Below are 16,686 nucleotides of genomic sequence, written 5' to 3' on the forward strand. Positions count from 1 at the left end.
TATATTTAACATTTATATTTGTATTTAACATTTATATTTATATTTAATATTTATATTTAGCATTTATATTTATATTTAACATTTAGATTTATATTTATATTTAGCATTTATATTTATATTTAACATTTAGATTTATATTTAACAGTTAGATTTAGATTTTATATTTAGATTTATATCTAACATTTAGATTTATATTTAGCATTTGGATTTAACAATTATTTTAACTTAATATATTTTACACAACAAAATTAAATGTGAAGAACATCACAAATATTCCTCTAAATGTGATAAAAAAGTGACTTTTAAAAATTCACTCTACATTTTTTATGACGTTTTGGAGCTAAATGTGGAGAAATGTTGCTGTTATTTTCGGTGTGTACAACTTCATGTGTCTGGAGTAACTGCTGTTTATTTTGAAGTATGTTTAATATTTCTAAAAGACTTCATGTTCAAACCAAAACATCAATTTGCGCCTCGCCAGTCCTTGAGAACCTGAACCGTCCTCTTCAGAACGGTTTACCGACAAACAACGAAGTAACGCAAGCTGTGGATTGAGTTTTTCGACCGGTGAGTACTAATTGTGCCTATTATGCCTTTATTGTGTAGTTTAGTTTATATTTTACGTTTGAAAAGTCGTTTTTATTAGCTGTCTGGCTAACTTGAGTGAATCTTTGGATGCCTAGCAACATCAACATTCTGCTGCTTTTTGGGGGTGAAGTTAGCTAGCTATTAAAAGGTTAATTAATCTAAAAATATGCATCAAAAGTTGTTGGAGTGGTAATGTATTGAGATAAATTAGGAGCATCGTGGTTTATGAGGACTAAACGTTAACAAATTGTCAAAATAAAGCAGCCCAAGTTAAACAGTGGAGATATCAGTTGTTAGTTTCTGGTTAGGTTAGCTAATTCTACAAGTGACAGGATAACGTTTAACTCTTCAACATTGAGTCTTTTACTGGTTAACCTATTTTTAAAATACGAAATAACATGTTTGAAATTATCCCCCTATTCAATCGATTTTTAAAAATCCATACATTTCTGGGTTGGATTGATTCTTGATGCCTTAGCAATGTTATTAAAAGCCATGTCGATAAAGCAAATTTGAATTTGGTTAACTAGAAATGTTGAATTTCCTTGCAGCAAAAGTGTTGAAATACTGAAGCTGAAGATAAAATAAAATAAAGTAAAAATAAAATAAAATATGGCAACTATTACAGATATATACACACTATGTACTCTTCTATCTTACCTATCTATTTATCAGATAGAAGTGTACATAGTGTGTATATATCTGTAATAGTTGCCATATTTTATTTTATTTTATTTTATTTTATTCTATTCTATTCTATTTTACCCCTGTCATTGCTATTATTATTGTTATTATATATTTTTTTAACTATATTAGTACATTGTTGTATTCCCCTGTCCCATGTTGTAAGCTGGTGTAACAAAAGAATTTGAGTATGTGAAGTGAAATTTGTGGATATTATGCTCTAAACTGCTGAAGATGAAGAAGTTTAAGTGGATTTGAAGATTCCAGCCATCTGTAAAGTTGAATATTTAAAAAATTACAGGGCGTAGAGATGTGAAAAGTCAAAGCCTGAATGATGTGAAGGAGCTGAATAGTTTAAGAGTTGAACAGTGAAAATCATAATTAATCCAACATGTTTTACTCGTGTTATTCAAAGCTGTGTAGTCCAGTTATGATTTCAATTTGGAACGTCATCATTAACCGTGAGCTAACCCACCTCTTTCTCTTGACTGTTCCTTTTTCTCGTCAGCCAGAACACAGCTCATGCTAAACAGTGACTAACATTAAAGTTTAGCTAGCTCACGTGTTTGTAGCACCTGTCAACACCCTCTTTATCTGCTTCTGAACTTTCTTAACTCCTCCTTTAATTAAGGCTTCTGTGTTTAAAGTTTCAGGATGAAGAAATCTGAGGGAAGAAAAGAGGGGAAGCCGCTGGAGATGTTCCTCAATATACAGGAACAAGAAGCTTCCACTGATGAGCAGCAGCAGCAGCAGCCCTACCCAGCCCTGGCTCCTGTTGTTTTCCGCTGCCTTGAACAGACCACAAAACTTCGAAGGTGGTGTCTCCAAATGGCCCATAGTCCATATCCTTTCTTTCTAGCGGGAGTCTATCTGTGTCCAACATGTGGTGACACCAAGAAGAATAGGCAGCTTGAAAGCTTCTCTTTATATCAAACAATGTGTATTCATCTGTGTTTATATGACAGTCCAAAGGAAAATAAGTTATGGAGAGAAGCCTGTAGACTTTCCCCAAAGAAAAAATTGTAGCACTTCAGCTATTTGAAGTCCCATGAGGTGCCTCTTGCATGAAATATTTCATCTTCTGTTGTCTAAGAGTTATAAGAAGGATTTTATGCAGTCTCTGTCTGAATTGAACTTAACAAATTCCTCCACTTGGTTGGAGTACTTGTCCAAACTAATGGTCCTGTTTAGCTGTGTGATTCTGTGCATGAACAAACCCTATGAAGAGCAACCCACCTACCTGAAGGTTAGTGTTACCTCTACCCTGTCATCAGTGCAATGTAGCAATAACATGAACAATTTCTAAGTAAGTAACTTGGAAAAGTTGGTTATTCACCGAAGTTACAGTGAAGCCAAATAACTGTACATTAATTACTAATGTCTGCAAAAGCTTTTTTTTTTTTTTTTTACTGCATTTTAAACTTTTAACTCTTTCTCCCTAATATGTACGCTCAGAATTTGGATTCTGTTGTCTTTGCATTCTTGATCATGGAAATGGTCATCAAGATGCTGGCCCTGGGGGTTGTTGGCTATTTTGGCAACAACTGGAACACGTTGGATTTCCTCATCAACTTTGGAGAGTGAGTATCTCACAGCGCCTCTCTCTTGTTCTTATAGATGGCTCTATTTGGTCTTTCATCTGCAGGTGGACGAGACAATCATATTAAGCTTCTCAGACGCTCCAGAGTTAAAAACAACTTATAAAGTCATTTAAGAACAAACACAGCTGGGCTCTTTGTTTTAAACTTGATAAGAAAAAACATGAAGACAACTTTTGTCTGACTTTTTGACAATATTTTAAAAAAGGCATTTCACAGTAAGACTTTTTCACCATCAGTTTTCTAATGTCTTTGTATTTAGTCTTACAACATTTTACAATTTTTAATTTAGTCCATGATGAAAATAAAGATCTTTTCCCTTACCTCATGCTCTTCCTTCAGAGTGCTGGACTTCATCCTGGCACGCTTCAGCCTCCGCTGGAAAGTTTTCCAAGCTTTCCGCCCGATGCGACTATTCAGCAGAATACAAAGTAAGTCAATATTTGATTATTTGAAAGACAAGCATCCCCCGGTGGTCTCCGAACTCTGATGGTTTTTCCCCCAATTGTGTTTTTTTTTTTTCCCAATCAATTTTTAATCACATCTTTTGTTCGTTTTCTGCAGTTCTGCGAGTCTCGGTAAAAGTGTTCATAGACACCCTGCCTATGATTTGTCCTGTTCTCATCATAATCCTGGTCATTCAAATCTTCTCCAATGTGGGAATTCAGATGTGGGAGGATCAGCTACACAACTTTCTGGGAGAAGACATTTCTACCTAAGGAAAAATCTTGATCAGGTTTGCATTTTATCAGTTCTCCCTGAGTAAGAATTAGTTAAAAATGGCATCCAGAAACAGAAACACAGAAAATACTCACATTGTAATGTTATCTTAAAGCTAATTCATGATGTCTATAGCATATCCCTTTAACTGTTGTCGTATGCTGACAGGCCGTGATGTGTAGATGCAGAAGGAACTTTGTGACACTGGCTTGCTTTTAGAGTAATAGGTTTTTTACAGGAAAACAACACCAGTATCGAACAAGCATTCCGGACTGCTTGGGAAGACGACTCGGCCAGATTGTGTCTCATCCCCCCAAGACCACTAAACATGTCCTTTATATAGGTTTAAGGGATGTCCACGACGCACACACATTTCTCTTAACATCTGGTTTAAATCCAGTAGTGGACCTCAGCTCTGTTGATATGAGCATGCTAACTGTCACCGTAATTTACGCTAATGCTGGGCTCCAACCCTTGATGTAAGCGTGCCAATTGTCACCGTAATTTACAGAACTGTAAAGGTGTCTCTATCTGAACCTTCTGTGACCGATCCAAGCAGTAAAACTGTATTTATTGTATAACTTAATGTGAGATACCTCATAACCCCCCTTTGAGACTACACAGAGTCTCGAAAACAAACAGAAAAAATCACAATTACAATCGGACATGTAACATTCACGTAATTACACACACAGAAAGTTCAAAAGATAACTGTAATCTGTAATATCACAGCAAATCCCAGCATTACAGTAAATTCATGGAGTGTGAGAGTGAAAACCTGTCAGGCAGTGATCAGTCCTGTATAATTTACTAATCAATTCATGACAGGGAAAAGACACTCACGGCCCCTCTGCCCTAGGCAACCACCTACAGTACTTCAAGTATGTGCAAAAGGAGGATACAGAAAACTATTGGGGAACAAAATGTAAGCAAATACATTTGGTAAATTTAGAAACAAAAACAAAAAGTTGTCCAAAGTCAGGCTGGTCATCCCATCTGACCTTTCAGTGGACATTTCCCTGCCTATACCACTGACCCTAGGCGTCGGAAAAAAAAGAAAAAAACCTGAGTTCCCAACATATTTACCTCATAGCAGAAAACATCATTCTTAAAGCAAATTGAAACAAAGAAATCCCCATACAATTCAATATCCATATTCCTCCCTTTGTGAAAACGTATAAATACACTCATATAGTTATAGAGAAATAAACCAAAACATTATACTTTACTAAGATTATTACCAAAAATCCTACAGACATTTTCCATGCATCATATCACAGACTACAACATAACAAGTCAAAGTCCAACAATGTAAAAAATGTGTAAGAAAACATACTAGAATATCAAACTGTTACTCCACAGCAGTATAGCTGCTGGTTGTATGTGCCCTCAATAGTATTCCAAAACGGAAGACTATACATAATGTTCTTATTCAGGGTCCTCTTGTCCACTTCACTGTTTTTCAGGGTCCACTGTCCATGTTTGAGTATTTGAGTTCATGTATGCTGTGGGCTCCCTGGACAAGCAGGCCCTCTGACCTCTGGCCGTGGGAAGTAGGGGTGCTGAGGGTTAATCACATTTTTTTCTGAATGCTAAATAAGTTGAAATAAATACATTAACACAATAAAACAGTTTTTTTTAATCATTTTCATTGTATTATTTTCTGAAAATGTAATGCCTGAGGAAGATTTGAGAAATTATTATAGCAATTTTAAAAAATTGTTCATTTTAAAATAACCCGATGCCTGTGTGCCTGCTTAAAAACGGAACGTATTTGGATAAGTTCTATTCAATGCGTTTTACTGCCATATGGGTCTGTTTTACCAGGTTTGGCTTGTATGCTCTTCGCTGTACAACAGGGTATGGAAGTTGCAAGTCGGGCATTTGATACCTATTAAAGTAGCCTGTATTATAGTCGTTATTGATGTGAATTTATAATGAAAAGTTCTCTTGAAAGCTTGTATTCAAACCAGATAAATAAAAATAAAATGTATGTGCGCTATAGCCTATCAGTTGCATACGTAACCTAAATGCAAAAAGAAAAAATATTGCACCTCTTACTACAGCACCCCTAACTTAAATCCACTTCCCACAGCCACTAAGCCTAACCCTAATCATAACCCTAACCCTAATCATAACCCTAACCCTAATCATAAACCTAACCATAACCATAATCATAACCCTAACCCTAATCATAACCCTAACCCTAATCATAACCCTAACCATAATCATAACCCTAACCCTAACCCTAATCATAACCCTAACCATAATCATAACCCTAATTTAAAATGTATTCCTAATAATACTAGGCTGTCTCTTTTCCTTGCATTTTAAACTTTTATTACAGCTGCCAACTCTTTTGATGTTGTTTTCTTGTGTCCTCTTTAGTCCCACTTATGACGCCTCTATCACAAGTTATTGTTTTTTTGTGTTCATGAGCTGTGAAAATCGGAGAACATTTTCCCTTCAGATAATTAACAAGATTTCTAGGCTCTGAGAATTTGTAACTGGCTTGTAGTTAACTACAAAAGCAATAGGACAAGACTCGATCACCTTGGTAGCACTTAACATTTGAACATTTCTCCTGAGGTTTATATTGCAAAGAACAAGACCCAGAGACTGACTTTAAATTTACAATATTTATTGATAATTTATTCAAGTACAATGAGCATCATATTGTACATACAACTACAGTATCTGGTTTGGAGTGATGGCATTAAAAAAAACGGATCTGATCGTCTCTGATTACCTTTTAGAAAGGTGCCTGTCATTACATTCTGTGTCTTTATCATGAATATACAGCTGTGAATTGAAAATGTAGAGTGCACATACATACATACATGACCAAACAACACAAAGGGAAACTGATATTTACAGTTTTTTTCTACAGTTTGTTGCCAGTTAAATTACATTACTTCTCAAACAGCATGACAGAAATCTTTAAAAAAAAAAGGAAAGATAAGAAGAGAGAGAATGGATTTTCCTTACTCGGGTCCCCATGTGAATCATATTCACTTTATCAATTCAGCACAAATACAAACACATGAAGAGGAGGGGGACCAGTGTAAACATTAGAGCTGTGAGTTGATGTCAACACAAAACAGAAAGACAGGCGGACAGACAGACACTGGGATGTGCATCTTAGGACTCTACTTCTACTCTAAAGTGTTTCAGTGCTTTTCAATATTTCCTACTTCATTTGGAAAAAAGGAAAAAAATACAAAAAGGAGCAATATAAAAGCAATATTTCTTATATAAAAATGTACACAAAGTTCAACTGCAGGACCAACTTGAAAGTGGTTTCAAACCCTAACTCCTATCCCTGGCACGTCCTTTTATAATCCTCTGTCCTCAGTTAGCTATGACTGGAGGGTTCGTGTTGACAATCACTTGGACCACGTAGTCCTTCTGGATCTTGGCGTCTTGCAGGCGAGTCTTATCGGTCAGGAGCTTTCCGGAGAAGAACCACCTCTGGTGGCTCACGTCGATTTCTAGCTGCTCCTCCAGTTGTTTCTTTAGCTCGGCGATGGAGTCGGCCAAGCTGGCTGTCAGACGCACGTCCTTCCCTGAGAAAACAGCGAGGCAGAAATAGAGTTGACACAGATTTCTGAACACGCTGTGAGAGACTGAAAAGGCTATGAATTATGAATAAGCCTCCAGCTAGAAGAGACACAGTGCTTTGAATGTTTGAAATGTCATATGTACCGGGAAAAACTGCAGAACATGATGTTTTTCAGATTAACTCAGTTCTGCACAAGATTCTCTTTTATATCCAATAAAACTGCTCCTCACATCGACACCTCAATGTATCTGAACATAAAGTATGTTTATAGATTATCACAGTCTGTCTGTCTCTGTCTGTCTGCACAGTGTGTTACTGACCTGATGACAGTCGGACCCTCAGCTGGAACTCCTGCCTGCACACAGGGGGTTGGTTTTGTTTCTGTGTGTTCTCTGTCACTTTGTTGTCAGTGCACGTTTCACTGATGAGGTTGACGGGCGGGGCTAAAGTGTACGCTGGCAGCTGGTAACGATTGCCAAGTTCATCATAACTCTCTGTGAGGGAGCCTGGAAAAGAAGAAATGGACAACATAAAGGACAGGTTCCAACAGAATCAAACTCTACACTTTGATATATGAACCTCTGCTTTACTAACAGCCATTTCTCAGAATGCAGGTTAAACATAGGGCCATTATCGTTTGTTACAGCTTACATCATAACACCAGTAACCTTGAATCATAAAAAGATTGGTAAAAAGCAAAAAGCCCTCCTGTGTGTGACAGACAAATATGCGTGAGTGTCTGTTCCATCTAACTCTCAACCAATCCATTCACAGCGGTCACGCAGCACTGCGACTATTATGTAACTATTACAGCAGTAATCTCTGCACAACTGATGCATGGGATTCTGCAAACTGGCCTTTGACATTCTGAGATTTACAACAGTGAGTTTTGCATTTGTGCTGAAAGTGCCAGGACACACACAGCTTACAATGATAGCTGGATGAAGCACATTTCCACATCATGTGTTTGATTTCATGTGTGCCTGTGGGGGGGGGGGTTTCGTACCGTGTGGCAGAGTGATGCAGGCTCCATCCACTATAGCCTGTGCTAGCTCCAGGTCATTGCACTCCGCTGCCAGGGCGGCTGCTCTGAGTGCATCCCAGATCTCTTTCCGCCCGTCGAAAGCCGGGGCTGTATCCCAAAACTCATCCCTCTTGCTCCTCAGCTGGCCCTCCGTCATAGGGTACTCACTTTTCCACTTTGGGCGCTCCTTCTTGAGGGGTTCATTACGTCCTGAAAGGAAAAAGACGACTGTGTTCAGTTTGATCTAAAAGCTGCAGACTGCAAACAGATATAATCAGAGCCTCACACCGCATGACAGTCAGGCAAACAACTTTGAGTTTTCAAGAAGGAGCCAGAAAACGTGTTTACTTTATGCTGTTTTTTCCATCCTAATGACATAATGGCTGTAGCTAAAACAGCTTCTTTAAAAGGGATTATAGGCCACTGATACCTGGTACTGAAACTCAGCCAGGTTAGTACAGGAAACATTATGTAATTCAAAGGTTAGACCAATATACCTCTTCCAGCAGAGCAGCAATTTAATCGACCCCGAAACAATTTGTCAAAGTTTAAGATACTCTTAGAGCTTAAATTGAACATAATCACTGAAAAATAATAGAGCAGAACAAAGACATACAAACGTAATTTAATATAGAATTCATGGAAGAGGAGGTAAATGTGACTAGAGATGTGAGACAAGGAAAATTGAAAACCTCTGCACAATACGCTAGCTCCTTTCATCTGTGATATTCAACACTAATATCTTTGCTATGAAGACAAACTGAAGCCAATTACAGCCACGCATGAGACTGCTCTTTGTCAAACTCCAGCATCACACACAAAATTATTTTCCACACCTTCTGCAGGAGTTTCCACACTCCTATTTATAATTCATCCACAGAGGCAGCACACAAAGATAGACCGTTTGAGTGACAGAGGGAGGAAAATCAAAGCGATTATTTATAGTGTTGTGGATTACCGCAGTGGCTAGTAACACATCCATGTGCTCTGACGTTCAGTCACACAAAAACAAACACAAAAACTCACACACACACACACACACACACACACACACACACACACACACACACACAAGCGCACAGCAGTGGATTAAAGGAAGTAATCAGGTTTCACATAACAGGATTTATCTGTTCCCATCTCATAAGGCATTGGTTGGGGAGATGAGCACCCGTCGGCCAATGAAAGCCAGCAAAAACACTCTCACTGACTTACAGAAGTGGAACACAGCCAGCAGAACAGAGCTGCAAATCAATAATCAAACATCACTTTTAGTCGCTGGGCCTCGTTTCTGTCAGATATATGAGCTGATGCATCACATACTATGTTTCATAACAACAACATCTGCTGCCTACATCTGTTTACTGTGGTGAGCATGAGGGGCCATTTTCTTGCACAGTTTGAACAGATGTAAAGGATTTTTCTGTGCCGACCTCCTAATAAAGATGATGTGACACAACGGTCTTGATGGGTAAGGTTGTGGCTACAGTATCAGGGTGCTACATTGCCTGTATCTTAATTAGATGTATTAAATTCATCCTCATATTGATGTACATTCACAAGAACTCAAACTGAACACTGTATCATCTCTATTGTATGCATTAGTCAGTCCCTCCAGGATTTCGCGGGATTTTTTTGTGATTGTTGCGGCCCAAAAAGCCTGAATTTGCGACAGCTTTTTGAAAAAATTGCGGTGAAAGTTGCGATTTTTTTTTTTTTTTTTCCCCAATAACATCTCAGGGGCAAGTAAATACGCTAAATTACAGTTGTTTTTAGAAAGCATTCTTGATGTGGCCACTGACTGTATTTTGATTCTCTTGATTCACAGAAAAATGCCATGAAAGGACTGTATTGCACATTTACGACGGTCCCTGAATGCACCTCGCAGCGACTGATGCACAGTCAGTTCACGGCACTCTGAAATTAATCTGCATCTTTGATGACAAGGAGTTGATCAAAACTTACTGAATGTGTCTGATGTTTCACCAAACTGGACGAAATCAAGTTGTAGATGCAGAGCTTTTTACGGTAACCACGGCAACAACGTCAAACATCAAATAGTAAGCAGACGTCCCCCGGTTGTGTCTTTGTCGCTAACACACACCCGGGGTAAAAATCATCAATGAAGATGAGACAGATGCATGGAGGTGAGGAGAGCTGGTTCATAAAGCACACCTGCTGCAGGTAGAGACCAAGCTAACACTGAGCCCCTCAATCTATAAATAATAACGTTGTCATGGTCACTTGTCCTGCCTGCTGTCCCCTCTTTTCACCCGTTCTCTGTGCGTGTTTTGTTGTTGAAAAGTGACGATCAAGTGAGGACTTACGTTTATGTTCCAAGGAAGTCAAATTGATGATAAAACCAATGACGTGCAGGGGCTGAGATTGAGGTAATTGGTCAAATTTGCGGGAAAGTTGCGCTGATTGTAAAAAATTGCAGGACCGCGAAAAAATCGCGCTGATTGGTTGAATTTGCGTTTATAGTTGCGATCGCGAAATCGCAACTTCCTGGAGGCACTGATTAGTAATTAAAGGCATTCTTTTTTTCATATCCATAAATACAGAACAGCAGAGTGAGGTGAAGATAATCGCTGTAAAATCAAAATACCCTCAGTTATTTTGATCCAGTATCAGTCACATCACTGTGTCAGAAAAAAAGGCTCAGATCTTTCTACTTTTCTCTTTAAACCATCAGTTTCTTGTTTATTTTGGTTATTGAGGACAGACAGCTGCAAGGTGCAAGCAGATCAGATGCAAATAATCAGGTTGACCTGATTCCTGATAAACAACCTGACAGACACAAGAAGGTAAACTGTGATAATTGTTTCATGTGCAAATCAGAGCGACAGAAAATCTGTTATTGATCCTGAAACAGACTAAGACGCAAAAGTCACTCCTGAGTTTCAGATAATGTAAACTTTTTGAGGTAATCAGGATCAGGGTCAGCAAAGATGTCTGAAGGAGAGTCTCTGTTATTGGGGCATTATTATGAATATGAAACAAATTGAAAATAGGATCCAAAATCAGCAGTACTCATACTGTCATAAAGAGATAGGTACAAAAATAGGTTATTAGAATGTTGATTATAATGCACATAGTATGTATTAGGTGTGCAAAAAGTCACAAGGTGTGTGTAACAGATGCTTGAAAATCCCTTTATGGTCTGTCTAAGTCGGCTTGAGAGCAGCTGAAGGCCATCAGCTAAGACATCCTGCATAATAAGAAGCAAGATTTTTCACCTCCCTGCTGTAGTAAGTGAATGATCCTGGCTGATTGTGTAGAGTAAAGTGTGAATGTACAGAGACGTCAGGTCTGACATCATGTCCTTAAGTGTAAGCCCGTATACCTGGAACCTTAAGCTTAATGATTCAAATGAAGTAGGTGAATCAAGGTGGTGTCCTTAAGCTACGGCAATTTGTGTTGGATAGAAAAACTGGCTACCGAAGTCTACAACAACAAAGTTAGGCTGAGGGAAAATGAAATCAGAATCTGTAGACAGAATAAAAAGCAAATTCTGGAATAACAAGGCTGCAACCCTGACTTACAAATATCTGTCTGCTTTTCATCCACTTTGAGCTATTTACCTTTCAATACAGAATGCTGCAAAGCTTTTGAAAAATGCATCAAAAGATACGTTTTAAAAATCATAAAATAAAAACAGCTTCCACAACACAATCTTAAACTTAAAACTACAAGACCCTCCAACACAAACTACTGCACGACACAGGGAGCTGCAAACTTTCAATCAGAAAACAATCAAAGAATTAAGTTCCTCTCACACAAACACCTGTACTTACTTTTCAGCAAAATCCTAAAGGGTGAGTTTGGGGTGTGATGGTAGTTGTATTCCCTGGAGTTTGGTACTCCCATGTTTTCTGTCTGAGTTGATGCAAGTCAGTTCGAACTCTGCATCAATTCGTAAATGAGCGACAAACTTCAAACGACAGTCCTTCCTGCAACACGGCAACAACCCCCTGATCTAGTTTACAGCGACGTGCAGATTCCGAGCTCTGCTAACCGTGGTGACACTTCCCCAGTTTCTTAAAAGTGACCGCCGACCCGACCGTCCACTTATATCCCTTCTAATATCAAACACTACGCAACCCAAAAATACCTTGGGATCGGTTCATAGAAGAGGGTTCAAGATGTGGCGAGAGCCAGGTGAATGTCCTTGCCAGAGGGTAGTATCTTTACACAGGAGGCCTAATCCTATCAGCTCTATTCAGAGATAGGATAGAAATACCCAGGCACCCAAGGCTACATGTTAAACCTATTAACAGCCATTAAAGCCCTTTGAGTATATTACAGTCTGTTGGCAGGAGAAGCCACTGTACATCCGCGATCTCTTTCTCCTCGAAGAATTCTATTTATACCAGAAGAAGCAGATCGGTCTCTCAGACACCACATTTCTAAAACTGATGGTCAAAGGTTTTCTATCTTTGCATCTCATGTTTCAAAAATAGAAAGTGTGAGCTTAAGAAATACAAGCATGCAGTGGAAGTCCTAAATGAATCATTTTAAAAATGCATCAGGGGATTGCAAAGGCGAAAGAAATAACAGATCTACAGATTGTATCAAGAAAAGATGAGAAGTTCTGAATAATGTGAGGAATTTTCAGTTTCTGTCAATTTTTGCATTTTGCATTTTCTGTCTTGCACGTGTGTTATCAGTGTTTTATTATACCAAAAAATCTCCCTCTGCTTTCTTTTAACAGCCCACTCACTGAGAATCTGTGCTGTGAATAATGGAAATAAGAAGGCTGGATTAGCCATAGGCAATGTAGGCAGACAGGCATCTAAATCCACTACAATGTGCCTGTCTGTCAGTCAAGTCAGCAGTATCCCTGATTATGCCAAATTATGCAAAACTCATAGTCCTAACATCTTCAAAACTAATGTGTTGATGGGCTTTAGAGACTTAAAATATCAACATGTTTACCTGTCATGGGTGTTTATGGGGTTTCTTTGGCTTTTGGAGCCAGCCTCAAGTGGACGTCTGAAGTACTGCAGTTTATTGCACTTCCAAATTAGAAACATTTTTCAACACTGGAAGTAACAATTTGGTTTCAGCATTGTGTAGTTAGTCACTTTTTCTGACACTAACCCTTCTGCAGCAGTTTCACACATCAAAAATCACGTTATAGAAAGAAATCAGTCTTTTACCTTCTTCACTTTTGCTTTTGTAGGTCATAAAGATACATCAGTATTAATTTCAGACAGTTTCACATCTAGCTAAAAACTCCCCACAGGAGCTTTAAGTGAAACTTGTTTTTTCTTCTGTGTATTGGTGTGAAGAGAGCTGGAAGAACCATGTGAGTTTCTTCATTACAGTAAAATAAAAACACAACTTGTCCTGACAGATCAGACATATTGAAGAATCTGAAGAGAGTTAAATCATGTAATTCATGGCCATATTATTTGGACGAGCCCAAATATAAAACTATTTTTGGAAAGTTTTTGGAAAATCATGCAACATAGAACTTTAAGTTACAGATTTTTGACACTTATGTTTCTCCATGAGGATGAGGAAGTAAAAATAAATGTTCACTGTAAAATAATGAATCACTCTGACATTTTAACAGATTGAACTACCTAAAGTATGAAACTGGGTTGAGCTCATAGAAGAGTTTCATGATCCAGATGAGAATGAGAAATTATTTATAAACTGCGAGATGGACAATGTGTATTTAAATTTTTGCCGAAATGGTTCTTTTGCTATCCTCTATTTCTTTAGGGCCATTTTCCTTTCTGTGCTGTTTCTTAATGTTCCAGGTCTGTTAAATAGTGCCCCATGTACAGAGTACTCTAAGCAGACAGCTCAGGTTTGATTCCAACCTGCTACCCTTCACCGCATATCTTTCTTTACGCTCTCTTCCCTCTATCCTCTGTCCTCTCTCACACAAAGCATAAAAACTCCAAGAACAAACTTAAAAAGATCTAATAATTAATAATAGGACATGGTCCCAGAGCTTGATCCAAAAGGCAACTGGATTTGGTTGAACTCAGTCCAGATGCCTTTAGGATCAAGCTCTTAATTACCTTTACCTGGATGACTGAGAACCTTCCCAGACATGATCCCAGAGGTCAAACTCTGTCTTGCAGGTAAATGAGATCTTTCCCTTGCATGTAAATATGTTCAGCAGCAGGTCACCGTGAGGCAAATCATGAAACCAAGTAGGTCAAACTTTGATATGAAAACTCCCTGCTCGGGCTCCTGGCTGCTGCTGCTGCTGCTGCTCAATACATAATGCATGACAATCCAGCTGAGTGCACAGCAGCTTTTTCACAAGAAATGGATTGACCGGTGTTTATATAAAACACAGTTCTATCAGGACAGTGCAGATCAGACATGCAGATGGGCTCTGAAACATTTAGGGACTGACATAGAGAGCTTTTAGACGGAGGATGTCGATGAAACAGGGGTGAAGTGAAGCCAAGGATCCTGAACACAACCGGCAATTCAGCTGAACTGTTAGCCCACCTGAATGGTTTTTACACATATATGAACATCACTTTGCACTTTCTTGTGCACTATTAGGGTCAGAAATATAACAAGGTAATGTGTTAAAAACTGACTCTGACAATTCACCTAATGTATCAGAGAACGTGTAACTCTTACATTTTAATGCTACCATTTACATTTAATCACCACAAAAGCTATTTCCTCTCAGTGATAATAAAATAAGAATCTAAAATAAGAATATTTATAGGCTCCCTAAAGCTCAGGCCTCATTTCATCTTTACCTTTTATCTTGCTGGTAACAGCACTTACTAAGCATGCAAACATAAATACAGAGACTCTTATTCAAGGTTTCTGGGTATCATCCCTTGTTATTAGGGCTCCTCTGTGCAGCAGTGCTTATAATGCATTAATATGTACTTGTTTGAGCACGTGTAAGGCAGCAGCTCAGTGTGATCCAGCTTCTTACCTCCACGTTTTTTGCTCCTCGTCGAGCTGCGGGCACTCCCTTGTCCATCCATCCTACTCCTCCCCACACAGCCTCCCATCACTGTCCCTACATGCCACACCAATAAGGAGAAAATCCATCATTCACTCTGCATTTATTTAAGCTCAAATGCCTTAAAATGCACATTGTTATCATGTCGGATTGATAAACAGTTGCTGATGATGTAAAAAAGAGGTGCCTTATATGGAAAGCATCATCAGGGAATAATGACAGCTCAGCAGTCTTCGTTCCTGCGGGGTCAGGCAAGCGGCGATGTTTACGTCACGTGTACTGCCAGCTGACAGGGCACGCGCCTAAACCTCATGCCACCATTGTCATGATTTTTAATTAACATTCTATTAAAAAGGGTTAATGCACTAAAATTAATGTAATATATATGTAATTTTAAATAAATACATATTATGAGACTTAATTAATTTATTTATTAATCACTTTGCAGTGTAAACAGACACATTTTACTGAATATTTCTAATTAAAAAGTGTTTTTTGACCTACCCGAAATCCAGTCTGCTAAATTATGCATCCGTCTGCAGTTTGCTTGCCACATCCGAACTCGTTTCCAGGTGGAGTTATCTCTGGATCCTGACGAGACGATCTGCACAGGATGCCAGTCAGCAGGTGCACAGACTCACACTGGGAGCAATGTGTCGGTGCAGGGCAGGAAGGGCTGCTGACCAGTTTGTCTCTGAAGAGCTTCTGGTAAAATAAAAATAAGAGTAATAATCCTTCTAAATCAAAAAATGAGTTACAGTTAACGTCCGAATCCCCCCCGAATCATATTGCACGAAGCTCACGCATCCGCACAAGCCGTTTCAGTGAGAATTAAATCCTTCAGTTAGTGCGCATGCGCGGGTCGGACCAATTCTTCCCCCCCCTCTGGTAAGTTCACTAGAATGAGAGCAGAATGGAGTATTTCCCTTCCGAATATTACCGCCGCTTGAACATAATTAATTACTTTATTATTTATAATTTAAAACCGAAAAAAAGCATTATCTAAAAAATAAATCTGGGTTCCAGTAACTATATTTTACGCATAATGGTTTATTTAAGATAAGATGAGATAAGATATTACTTTATTGATCCCGGGGGGGAAATTCAGTTGTCACAGCAACCCAGACATAAGTACAATCAAGAAGAAGTTTCACTAAGTAAAATAAAATAAAACAAAGTAAAAATAAAAATAGATAAATAAAGCTAGAATACAATTAGATATATACAATGTTACAATGGAATTTAGATTAAATAGAAGTAATTACAGGCAGTATTAAAAATGATTCAGTAGTGACAGGTTGACATGGTGTGATTATGGTTGGTAATGACAGATTAAGCAATAAATAAAAAATAAATATGGGTATGCACAATGACCATGAGTTGTAGTTACAATAATAATGTAATATAACATAATGTCATATTGCAAAGATAATTATAATACAGTATGTTATGCATTATAATGCCAGCAGCAGTCAAGAGAGTAAATGTCTTGCATTTGGTGTTTTATTGTGAAAAGGATGGAGGAAGTCAGGTAATAGATTTTTTGCTTAAACAA

General features: G+C 38.3%; 2 protein-coding genes across 7 annotated transcripts; one reads left to right on the top strand and one right to left on the bottom strand.

The window, feature by feature from the left end:
* Nucleotides 1-435: 435 nt before the first annotated feature.
* Nucleotides 436-7,714, top strand: LOC117811069 (voltage-dependent T-type calcium channel subunit alpha-1G-like). 4 transcript variants are annotated; one of them, XM_034681099.1, is made up of 7 exons: nucleotides 436-567; nucleotides 1,920-2,114; nucleotides 2,425-2,518; nucleotides 2,728-2,852; nucleotides 3,213-3,301; nucleotides 3,435-3,606; nucleotides 7,461-7,714. In XM_034681099.1, the coding sequence occupies exons 2-6, from the start codon at nucleotides 1,927-1,929 to the stop codon at nucleotides 3,587-3,589; spliced, it is 651 nt and encodes a 216-aa protein (XP_034536990.1). In that variant the 5' UTR covers nucleotides 436-567; nucleotides 1,920-1,926; the 3' UTR covers nucleotides 3,590-3,606; nucleotides 7,461-7,714. The 4 variants fall into 4 exon arrangements, with proteins under 4 accessions (XP_034536990.1, XP_034536991.1, XP_034536989.1 ...); XM_034681100.1 differs by lacking the exon at nucleotides 7,461-7,714 and adding an exon at nucleotides 6,946-7,395; XM_034681098.1 differs by lacking the exon at nucleotides 7,461-7,714 and adding an exon at nucleotides 5,057-5,235.
* Nucleotides 6,215-15,965, bottom strand: ubtd1a (ubiquitin domain containing 1a). 3 transcript variants are annotated; one of them, XM_034681095.1, is made up of 5 exons: nucleotides 15,636-15,965; nucleotides 15,102-15,188; nucleotides 8,159-8,386; nucleotides 7,473-7,658; nucleotides 6,215-7,156 (listed from the first exon to the last, which is right to left on the bottom strand). In XM_034681095.1, the coding sequence occupies exons 1-5, from the start codon at nucleotides 15,685-15,687 to the stop codon at nucleotides 6,942-6,944; spliced, it is 768 nt and encodes a 255-aa protein (XP_034536986.1). In that variant the 5' UTR covers nucleotides 15,688-15,965; the 3' UTR covers nucleotides 6,215-6,941. The 3 variants fall into 3 exon arrangements, with proteins under 3 accessions (XP_034536986.1, XP_034536988.1, XP_034536987.1); XM_034681097.1 differs by lacking the exons at nucleotides 15,102-15,188; nucleotides 15,636-15,965 and adding an exon at nucleotides 13,112-13,134; XM_034681096.1 differs by lacking the exons at nucleotides 15,102-15,188; nucleotides 15,636-15,965 and adding an exon at nucleotides 11,971-12,146.
* Nucleotides 15,966-16,686: the final 721 nt, after the last annotated feature.

Source organism: Notolabrus celidotus, chromosome 4 (genome assembly GCF_009762535.1).
Source record: "Notolabrus celidotus isolate fNotCel1 chromosome 4, fNotCel1.pri, whole genome shotgun sequence".
Classification (NCBI taxonomy): domain Eukaryota; kingdom Metazoa; phylum Chordata; class Actinopteri; order Labriformes; family Labridae; genus Notolabrus; species Notolabrus celidotus.